Source organism: Sturnus vulgaris, chromosome 14 (assembly GCF_052056855.1).
Source record: "Sturnus vulgaris isolate bStuVul1 chromosome 14, bStuVul1.hap1, whole genome shotgun sequence".
Taxonomy (NCBI): domain Eukaryota; kingdom Metazoa; phylum Chordata; class Aves; order Passeriformes; family Sturnidae; genus Sturnus; species Sturnus vulgaris.
Genome location: NC_142256.1, coordinates 1,862,303 through 1,873,733, shown reverse-complemented (window position 1 = coordinate 1,873,733; position 11,431 = coordinate 1,862,303). Strand labels below are relative to the sequence as shown.

The window sequence follows — 11,431 nt, the reverse complement described above, 5'->3', positions numbered from 1 at the left end:
ACCAAAGTGTTGTAGATAATAGTTAACACTTTCTATGAAGTGTTATGCACTCTTGTTGCACAGGATTTGAAAAATATAAAGGCTAAAATCTTCAAGCATCCTTCCCCCCCCTTTAGGCAAAGCTGTGAGCTCAGGTGTCAGCAGTGTCCATTCCTTCTGCTTTTCTTGACTGGAAGGATGCTGTGATCATTTCTGCAGTGGAGTCTCCAGCAATGTCTGGTTTGCTTTGCCAGGACCTCTGTGAAGACCCCCACCTGCTTGTGGATGGAATCAGCTCCCATGACTTCCACCAGGGCAAGCTGGGGAACTGCTGGTTTGTGGCTGCGTGCTCCTGCCTGGCTCTGAGGAAAAGCCTCTGGCAGCAGGTGGGTGATTGGTGTGTGTGGTGCAGGAATCAAAGCTAACAAACCAAATTAACCTTGCTTGTTTCCCTGCCTATCAGCCAGTGGTTTTCTCCCTAAGACTAACAAGGGATGAATTTTGGTGGATTCAAATCTTCCCTGTCTTTAGCAGATTCCAGGGCAGTCTGCCCTGGGAATAACCCTCAGCACAGTGCACTGGCTGAACTTCCCCTCCCATGGTTTCCAGGTGATTCCAGACTGTAAGGAGCAGGAATGGGACCCTAAAAGCCCAAGGAAATACGCTGGGATTTTCCGTTTCCGTTTCTGGCGCTTTGGGGAGTGGACAGAGGTGGTGGTTGATGATCTGCTGCCAACAGAGAACGGGGAGTTGATCTACTGCCATTCCAACGTGAGGAATGAATTCTGGAGTGCTTTGCTGGAGAAAGCTTATGCTAAGTATGAGCTGGTTCGTTGTCCTTGTAGTCCTCAGTGTTGTCCCTTTGTCTGTTTCGTCTTTCAATTCTATCAGACTTTCCATAGACTTTAGTTTTGCTGTTGGTAGAGAGCCTAAAAAAGACTGGAAACTCCTTTAATCTCTGTTAAGGATGTAAATCATAAAGGAGTGTAATGCAGTCTGCTTCAACAGCCCAAATCCTTGAGGATCCTACAAACCAGAGAAGATTTATCTGCAGTCTGCTCAGGCTTTTTTTGTTCTGTTCTGTTTTTTCCGTGGTGAGACACAAACACGTTCCCTACATTCAAGCCAGATTAGAGCCCTTGTTCCAGCCCCCTGTGAACTGAGAATGTTCTGTGTTGCCCCCAGGCTGGCTGGATCCTACCAAGCCCTGGATGGAGGCTGTGCTGCAGAAGCCCTGGTGGACTTCACTGGAGCAGTGGCAGACTCCATTAATTTGGCAGAGGGCAAATATGGAGAGGTTATTCCTGAGCAGATGAAACTGTTTGAAGACTTGATGAAAGTGCATAAAAGAGGAGGGTTCATCAGCTGCTCCATTTCGGTGAGTACAGAGAGCTGGATTTGAAGGGTTTATTTCAATGAAAATATTCTGAAAGAAATACCATTATTAGGATATTGAGTATGTCCTTCCTTTGCATGTTTGGAAAAGCTTTATTTGGAAAAATCTATCAAGTTCTTCCAGCTCCAGGAGCCGCTAAATACAATCACAACTGCTTGTGTTGCAACTTCACTGTGTCTGAAATTCTTTTTTCTGAATGGTCACAGTTGTGAATTGACCTGAGGTAAATCCACCCAATTTACAGAGCAGATAGCAGCATTAAATTGCTTTATTTCTTAGAGAAATCTCTTTAGAGAAAACAGCTGTGGCATGGAGCTGCTGAGACTTCTTGACTTTGGTTGTGCCAGTGCAGCCAGGGTAACAGTGGAGCTGAGCTGAAAGGCTGAGCTCACCTGGTTATTCAGGTAATGCTATTTGATATTGAATATATTCAGTATATTGCATAATTTCCCCACGGGAATTAACCTGCAGAACTTGCCTGTGCTGGCTCATGTGAGGCTCAGGTAACCCAGTGCCCACATTAGGATACCCTGGCCCTGAAGTTCCCATAGGCAGTAGAGAGGGGATGGTTTCTGAGGAATTTACCTCTCTCCAGTCCTGTGCTAGAAGATGGATGAATAACAGCTCCCAGGGGATGCCTGGTGCTTCACAAACCACCTATGGCCCAGCCCCTGGCCATGGGAGGCAAACCAGGGACACCTGGGCTCAACTCCCCTTGTCTGCAAGTCTGACTGGGCAGTGCTGAAATCCTCACCTTGCCCAAAGCTGTTATCACATGTGAAGAGCAAACAAACTGCAATGACACCTGAATATTTCCTAAAAGATTGCTTTTAAATTATTTTTAAAATCATTTATTATGAACCATTAATCTAGCAGCCCACAGCAAAGGGATAGTTTTCTAGCACCTGCATGGTTGGAATCTAAGGGAAGTCCAGCATCTTTCTGCCATGGCCCCTGTTTCATTTCAGACCTTAGTTAAAGCTGATCTTAATTAAATTACTTAAACATTTTGTTTTATTTTCCCTAACTGTGAATGAAGCCAATTCATTCAGAAATTCTTGTGAGTATGAAGAAAGTTGTGGAATTGTCAAGAACAGAAAATCAGCTGAATTTGGAGGCTCCTGAGAATGTTTATCTGGCCCTTGCCATGCACTGTCCTGCATCAGGGCCTGGCACCAAAGAGGAACACCTGGTACCTTCTGGGACACAAACTCTAACCTGAGATACAACAGGGGTCCTGGACTGTCCCTTCCAGCAACATCAGGAAACAGCTCAGAAACAAAACCTTCAAGGCCTTTGGGTTTTGTTTTATCTTTTTTCATAAGGCCTGAATTTTTATTTGAAAGAATTTCACCTGATTTGCTCAGACCAGGCTGGCAGAGCAGACTGCCTGGTGTGAATTGTTACTGCAGACATTGTTTAAGGATTGATAAGTTGCTCCCAAATGCTAGAGCAGTTCTGTTTCTTAACAAGAACTTGGTGAGGTGATTGACTCAGTACAGGGAGCTGTATTTTAAAAAGCAATTAATTAGGCAGTTGTAATGGTTTCACTGATTCCTGGCATGATGTTTCTGCCTTCCAAATTAAACACAAATGCTTCTAAACATTGATTACAGAGAAGCCATTCCTAAGTTTGCCTGCATTTGTCACTTTTTGATGTATTATACACACAGTGTAGAATATTTAATACTCAAGTGGTTTCATTGCTGCCTTACAAACATTTCATCATTTTCCTTGGATTAGAAAATGGCCCTGAGCATCACCACTCGGAAATCTGAGGAGACAGGAGATGTTTAAATATCTCATTTGAATAAAGAAATAAATAAGTATGTTCAGAACGAGGTGGGAAAGGCCAGCAGTGAGAAAAGCCTGGGGGATAATAAAGGCAGCAGGAGAAGTTCCAGACTCCAGTGCTGTCAAGGACTCCTTGTTTGTTTTTAGTTGTGAAAAATGGGAGTGAGTGTTAGACTGGAGGGAGCCCAGAGCCATGGGAATGTCAGCCAGGCTGGGGGAACTCTTGAGCTGATTCTTTGGGAGCTGTTGTCATGAGGGCTTGGTGAGACTCTCACAGTTGCCAGACCACCTGTCAGTTCCAATTTGATAGGAATTTCTCCTTCCCCTTTTTTTTAAATGTGATTTCTTACCTTTGGGGACTGAGCACTGTTATATCAGTGCAACATTTGCCTTAGGACAAGGACCTTGTCTGTTTAGACCAGTTAAATTTTGAAATGGGTAAAAATATCTATGGAAGTACATGTGCATTTCATAATTGTGATAAATCCTTATTTGTATTTAAATATTCATAAATTTCTACTAATATATTAATGGGTAATGATAAATAATATATTTATATTTAAATATTTGCATTAGTAACACCAAGAGGCCATACCTCTTGCTCCCTCCACCACAGCCAAGGCTTGACTGAGCATTAATTAGGTAATTACAAGTTTACACACAAGGATCTGTACTGAGTCAAATCTTCCTTCCTTGGTAGGAAGGTGTCCAAGGGAATGAGTGTTTCCAGGCCCTATGGTGATAAATGAGAGAGACTCTTTGGCTGGATTCAGTGAGGGTGTGGAGAATCTGGATCCAGGATCGTCAAAACAACTCCAACATCTTTGTATGGCGATGCTTTTCTGGGTTTAGATCAGGAGGTTTGGATGCAATAAATGCCATTGTGCTCTTTTTTCAGAGCTTGACTACTTCTCTGTATCAAACAGGACAGTTTAGGGTTTGTTTAGGGACAGTTTAGGGACAGCCTGATCACTGCTAGGAACTGGGATTCTTACATGGAGTTTATGATGAGCAAACCCAGTTCCTAAAGCACCCTACAGATCTTCCCTTTGCCATGTAAGAGAGCCCTGCCAGGAGTGAGTGATGTACAGGACAGCCTTCTCAAGTGGCTTGGAAGTTTTTTTTGCTTTACATTACAAAAATTTGGAAGTTTTCAGCGTTTGCCTGTGCCCTCCCAATTTTACCCACTGCCAGTAGTTCTTCCTGGGCATCAAATTTATTCCAGCACAAGAACAACCATTGGACTCACCAGCTAATTTCATGAGTGTCCAGGTGAGGACACCCCCAGACAGTCTGGACACGGTCATCAGTGTCCAGAAGAACCATTTGGTAGAGATGACAGGATTTTGGAAGGGCTGATAAAGATTTTCCATTTTCTAACTCTGAGGCCAGGAGGAGACAGACTGGCTGCAGCAGGCAGGATTCCCCTGTGCTCTGGGATTTTCTAGCACTGGAATTGCCTGGCACTAACAACACTGGACTGGTGAGCCCCTACTTCTGATTCCCAGTGCTGTTATTTTCCTGTATAGTCATATCACTCAGGAAGAGAATGAAAAACACATTTTTCTTGTCCTTCCCCTGGAGCTTGGAGCTGTCAGGTTCCTCAGAGATGTGAGTTCTTTCTGTTGAATTGTCATTCTCCATGCCCAAGGAGTCCTCTGGCCGTCCCAGTGAAGCAGAGACAGAGATGGGGCTCATTGTGGGCCATGCCTACTCCGTGACTGCCATCAGGAAACTGCGCCTCGGGGAGAGGCTCGTGTTCTCCTTCAAGGCACAAAAACTCTTCATGATCAGGCTGAGGAACCCCTGGGGGAAAAAAGAATGGCATGGTGCTTGGAGTGACAGGTAAGAGCTGCAAACTCAGGGTCAAAGGGGTGAAACTCTGCTGGGCCACTGAATTTATGGTCAAACACTGGTTAGACAGACACCCATACTCAGAGATGACTGAACTTCTGTGCCATCTCTGCCAATTTCCTCTGACAAAATAAGCATGTCCTGGAGGACCTAAAGGTCCCTGGACCTTTATTTACTATTTACATCATTCTTCTGGCACACTGGAGTATGGGAAGAAAAATAGCTCATGAGTCAAGAACACAAGGCTCTCTCCCAGCTTCACCACTGAGCATGTCTGGGACTCAGTTCCTCATTTGCAGCTGCTGGGGATGGTAAAAGTCTTGTAGATCATTTAAGTGACCAGTGAAAAATGCTGTAAAAGTGCCACGTTTGTGATTTCTTTCTAATTAACTTTCGAATGAATTTTCATGTGGGCCATGGGCTTAGCAGATATCTCCACAGCAAGAGAAATATTGCTGGAGGGGATGTCTCCCATCATGGGTGATTTATACATGAAAAATATGTGACAGTTCAGCACTGGGCTCACCAGCTGGCATTTAGTACTTGACAATGCAGTGTTCTTAACAGTAGCATATTAATTTCTTATAATCCATGCTTTAGCTAGCAAAAATCTACACTTTCAGAGATATTGGTCTGGGTGAAATGCAAAGAATGCACGAAAGAGCTGCTGTGTCTTGTTTAACTGAAGCCCTTAGGGTTCTCCAGTATCCTGTGTCTGGCACAGCTGCCACTCATGCCAGCACTGAGGACTCTGACTCTGGTGGCCCATGGCTTTTGGTCTAACAGAATTAAATGGACAATTTCCAAATAGGTTAAGAAAAGTCTGTTAGGGTGAGCAGCCTCCCTTCCCTCCTTCCAGCCACCTTCACCTTTAGCCTCCAAGTGCTTTTGGAGGGGCAGTGAGGAGCTGTGGCTCTGTTTCTCTGGTCTAACCCATCAGGACAGGGTCTGTTCTGGGTTTCAGCAGGAGGCTGCTGGAATTTAGGGTCTGTGCTCCCTTCCAGGAGCTGTGTGCCCGAAGGGTCTGGGCACTGTAATGTTCCTCTGCAAACTGGACACTGTGTTCAGGTTCCAGCAGTTTCTTCTCAAAGGCCCCCCAGGGAAATCTCAGACCTCAGGCCTGTTTTATTAAGGTGATTAAAAGACACAGAGAATACTCTGGTCTAAGTGAAGCGTTCAATAATCTCCTGAGGAGGAAAACCAGGTTTCATTTGAGGGGCCTTCAGGGAATGGAGTCAATCTCCTGTGACCTTGGAAACCAGCTGTTTAAGTGTTTAAGAGTCCTAATGGAGGCTGTGACAAAGGAAATCAATAAAGTTCTGCTCTACTTGAGCCTATTTCCTATTCATCTCTTCCTTTCTCTTCCTTTTTTAGTAGCTTTCAAATCAATTAATGTTTTAAAACTCCTCCTGAAAGCCTCACACTTTCATCAATATCATCTGCCCTTTCAGTACTCTGATATTCCTTTTAAAACCATGGACCAGGGGAGATTTTAACTTCACTTTCTTTTTCCAGGTGAGAGCTTTTAAGTTATTAATCATCTTTATTGTTTTGATTTTTTTTTTAATAATTTTCCTTTTAGTTCTGAAGAGTGGAAGAAAGTCAGCGATTCTGAGCGCAAGAATTTGGGGCTCACTGTTGAGAACGATGGAGAGTTCTGGTGAGTGGGAGTGATGTGAAGGATTTGAGGACACTGGTTACACTGAGTAACTGTCATTAATCTGCCATTTAACAGCTTCAGAAACAGATGGATAAAGTTATCCCAAGGTCTGTTTCTTTCAAACTCCCAAGGAATGACAGGGAAGAATAATAAAAATGGATTTGAAACTAGTAGAACAAAATTAGTAGCTCTCAGAATCTATTGTCTATATTTAGGATAATCTCTCAGAAACCAGGAGAACACAAGCTGGTTTACATGACACAATGCCCAGTACTGAACACTTTATCAGTTAAACTCTGAAATGGGTAAAAATATCTGAGGAAGTACTATGTGCATTTCACACCCTGTTTACTGACTGCTAGGCCTGTCTGTAGGTCAGCCATGGCTGAGGCATCTAAAAATAGAGTTGCATCCAGTGAATTTTGATATTTGTTGGTGTTTTCCAGCATGAGAATGAGAAGTTAATTCTCTATACAATGTCTAGAGCTCTATTAATTTTGACCTTGCTTAAAGCTTAGATCTTTAGCCCAGCAGGTCCTTCAGGAGATGATCAATATTGCATCAAGTGAGCTGGCAGGACTCAGAGTGAAAATAATTCTGTTGGCTTTGTCAGGACTGGCAGCTGCAGGGTTTGGCTCTGGGCCATGAATAAGGCAGGCCATGATGGTAATTCAAAGAGCCAAGCTGTTTTCCAGTTGCTCTGCAGTCCAGCCCATTCCTTTAGCAGGCACGGGTGAGATGGGGTTAAATAAAAGATCTGTCCAGACTGCAGAGGTTTGAGTCGTGCTCAGGGACAGAGATGACATTGTCCTGTGACAATAAGGACGGTAATAATGAGGAATGGATCCTACTTTAACTGCAGGTATCTCTTTGCCCTTTGTAAAATGTCTTATCAAATCCAGCCTGGGAGGTTCAACCAGTCCTTCAGGCTTGGGAGATGCAGCAGAACAGATCCTGATCTGACCAAACACACTGAGTGATGCTGCTCTGAATTAAGCTCTAAAACTCTGTGATTGTGGCTTCACGAGTATTTCCACATGGGAAGCTTTCCAGTGAATCAGTTTGTCCCCTGGACAGCTGAGCAATGCCTCCTCTTGGAATGACTGGAAGATTTTGTGTTTTGTTTTGGCTCTTTGCGTGAATATCACTGTTTATTTTTAAACAAACCATTACTTCCCTGGTGTTCTGTGGAGCAGGATGACGTTTGAGGACTGGTGTAAGAATTTCACGGATGTGGACATCTGCAGGACTGTGAACACCTCCTTCTTCAGCCTCCACAAGACTTGGGAGAAGAAAATTATGTATGGTTCTTGGGCACAGCATCCAGAGCCTCTGCTGAACAGATCTGGGGGCTGCTTTGATAACAGAGAGACCTTCCTGCAGAACCCCCAGGTGGGAGTCCCTGTGTTTTGTGAGGCACTGTGTATTTGTGAGGTGTTTGATAACAGAGAGACCTTCCTGCAGAGCCCCCAGGTGGGAAGTCTTGTGAGGTATTGAAGTTTGTCCACTTTAGCTGGGGATCCTGAACTGTCCACCCTGTTTGGGAGTTGGCAGTGACTACAAGACAAAAATCTCATTGCCCTGGGAGTGTGCTGTGTACTGCATGTTTCGTTGATTTTGATGCAATTTCTCAGAAGGGTTTAGATATTTATTTAGGACTGATCATGCTTGGGGCTGGTGAGTCACACACACAACAGAATTACTGACGTCCTGCCTGGACTTCTTTCATTTTCCCAGTCATAGAAAGGCAACAAGTCTGATTTTCTAATGACAAAACTCACTTAACCCCCTTAAACAGCCTGGGGATTTGATCCACTGTATTAGGTTAGTATCCCTTGGCATTAATGTAAGATTCTGGAAGTACCTCATCTCTTCCCCAAACTCACCCTCTCATCAGCATTACAGAATTTTCCTTGTCTCACCCTGCCTGGTTATTTCAAGTAGCAGTTATCTGTTCAGTTTACCTGTTCATCCATTCCTACTCCTTTTTCCACATTCCTGCCCTTCTCTCTCCCAGCACGTGCAAATTCAGGCATATAACTTCTGTTACTGTCCATGAGGTCTGGGCACTTACTCTGTTAGTCACCAGTTTGAAAATGGATCTTTCTGTCCAGATTAGTTAAAGATATTTTTGGATCTGCTTCTCTGCACTTGCAAGGGAGGTTTCTGCCTGCAGCCTCTATTTTTTTTTTTTTTTTCAGAGCAGGATGCTGGAGCAGTGCAGCCTCAGCTGCTCAGATCAGGTCTCAGATTCCCAGCTCACCCTGCAGTTCTTCACTGCTCTGCCTTCTGGCAGTGCCTCGTTTGCAGGGGGTGATTTAATTCAGGTATTGCCCTGTAAGATTCTGGATGTGTTCCAAGTGCTTGTCTCATTTGTAAGTGTTCAGCTGTCACAGAGAACAAAATGCACCCGTGCCAGCTGAGTGCAATGCCTGATGCAGTGGAAGGTCTCTGTATCCCAGTGTCAGCTCTGGGCCAGCTGATTAAAAGGCTTTTAGCAGCAGTGCTGGAACATATTCGTGTTATCTTAGGGACATTACAGGTTACTGTGGCATACCTCACCATAATCTAGAGATTATCTCTGCCTGTTCTCCTGGCACTGAGGCCTCCTCTCAGGTTTATCTGTGCAGAGAGGGATTGTGACACTTCAGTCCCTTTGATAAAGCAATTGCAGCCAAGTATCTGTGTATTCTGCAGTCACCTGCTGCCTTCTAGATCACTACCCATCGAGACAGCTGAAGTGCCATCAGAAGGTCACAGCTGTCATCAGACCAGGAGAACTTTCCTGGTTCCACTTGCCCTCCTACCCCTCCATGGCCTTGGAACACGCTGAGGGAGTAACCCTGTGTATGGTTCAACAGGGACAAGAATTAGAATGTGCCTTACTGGGTGTTGCTGCATGCTTATATCTCACTTTCTAGGTTTTCTTACAACCCCTGGAACTCTCCCAGGGCCCTGTGCTTTTTCTGCTGCAATAAGTGATATAAAACACAAATCAGAGCTTGGGATGAGGTCTTACTCAGCAGAAATCCAAGGCAGAGGGATGTGGATGGTTCTGTGACCAAGGCAAGTTCAATATCTACCTCAGAGCAAAGCTCAATAATTTGCTTTTTAGCAGCAGTCAAAGGAGAAGGGAGGGGGCAATTGAACCAATGATGATATTCCTCTCCATGCTGCCAGGGAATTCCTGCTTAACTCAGAACATGTGGTGCACATGGTACCCAGCTGTGCACTGCTGCAGGTTTATGTTTCTATTTATTTTTCTTCACATTTAAATGTCTTTGAGGATGGGAGAGTACAGCATCTGTCCAAAGTTGGGGTAAATAATCCCTCCATTGGTCCTGACAACTCAAGTTTGCCCTCTGCATGCACAAAGCAAAATTTAAAGGAGTCTCTAATAATGAACAAATTAATTAAATTCCTTGTCGTATAGAGAAACACCTGTCTGACCTTCTTTTGTTCATACTTACTTATGAATGGTCTGGTAATGATTTTTAGTAATGCAACTGTTCAAGTTGGATTTAGCAAAATGGGAACTGCTGCTTAAACTTGAAATAAATTCCTTTGATTTGTCTTAAATCCAAGTTGACTCAAGTTTACCGTAAACAGTTTGGATAAAATATTTGCATGTTGAAGGTGCAGGAGTCTTTCTTAGCTGTTTTTCACTGGGTATTCAGGAAAACCAAGAAGTCCAAAATTAACATTTCTCTCATTCTCACATTAATTAGGAACTGTAGATACAGAACAAAGTGCCTTTTAAATAAGATTTGAAATATTCCTTCATTTGCAGGCCCTATATAAAGATGTTTGAAATTTGAAGTCACTGTTCAGTTAAAAGGAGAATCAAAAATTATCTAAGACCCCATGTGGAGTCTGTTGGTTTATTTTTTTAATCTCACTCCTGATTTATAGCTAAATAAAACTTCTGTCTTTTGCTTTCAAATGAGGTGTCCTCCTGCTGACTCCAGTTGTTTGGTAGCTTTGTCCCAGGCTGTCCTTTATGTGAGTTCACAGAATCAGAGAATCACAGAGTGGTTTGGGTTGGAAGGGAGCTTAAAGCTCATCTCAATCCACCCCCTGCCATGGGCAGGGACACCTCCCACTATACCAGGCTGCTCCAAGCCCCATCCAGCCTGGCCTTGGACACCTGCAGGGATCCAGAGGCAGCCACAGCTTCTCTGGGCACCCTGTGCCAAGGTCTCACCACCCTCACAGGGAAGGATTTTTTCCTAACATCCACTCTAAACCTACCTTGCTTCACCTTAAGGTCATTCCCCCAAGTCCTTTCACTAAGATTACCATTTTCATCAACACCTTTTATTTACCTGATAATTTTGATTTTAAGATCCTTATTATTAGCATTCATTTTCCAGCTGTGAATCGCCGGGAACATCTGTTACAGGGAGAACTCACCTTCCTCCCCCAGATGTATTTCCATTGCCTCCTTTGTATGCACAGATTTCCTTGGTGATGGCTTTACCCTCAGCCTCCTGAGGCCATTCCAACAGCCCTTGTTTCTTCTCTCTCCCCCAGTACCTCTTTGATGTTAAGAAGGCCGAGGACAAAGTGTTGGTGTCATTACAGCAGGAGGATCGGCGCAAGTACAAGAAAGAAGGGAAAGGAGACAACATCACCATTGGCTTTGAAATCCTCAAGGTAGGCAGCCAGCTGCACTGCTGCTGCACAGTTTGTTCAGTTTGCTCAGTCCTGCTTCACCCTGACAGGGAGATCTGTGGCAGGATTTTCCT

The 11,431-nt window shown here is 44.1% G+C and overlaps 1 protein-coding gene across 4 annotated transcripts in view; it reads left to right on the top strand.

Moving 5' to 3' along the window:
• Positions 1–11,431, top strand: part of CAPN6 (calpain 6) — a 47,887-nt gene that overhangs the window by 27,063 nt on the left and 9,393 nt on the right. For all 4 annotated transcript variants that reach the window (XM_088172944.1, XM_088172943.1, XM_088172946.1 and 1 more), the window contains 7 exons: positions 234–365; positions 589–797; positions 1,165–1,357; positions 4,821–5,014; positions 6,606–6,683; positions 7,880–8,075; positions 11,217–11,339. In XM_088172944.1, the coding sequence (XP_088029070.1) occupies positions 234–365; positions 589–797; positions 1,165–1,357; positions 4,821–5,014; positions 6,606–6,683; positions 7,880–8,075; positions 11,217–11,339 (1,125 nt within the window). The remainder of the gene's footprint in view (positions 1–233; positions 366–588; positions 798–1,164; positions 1,358–4,820; positions 5,015–6,605; positions 6,684–7,879; positions 8,076–11,216; positions 11,340–11,431) is intronic.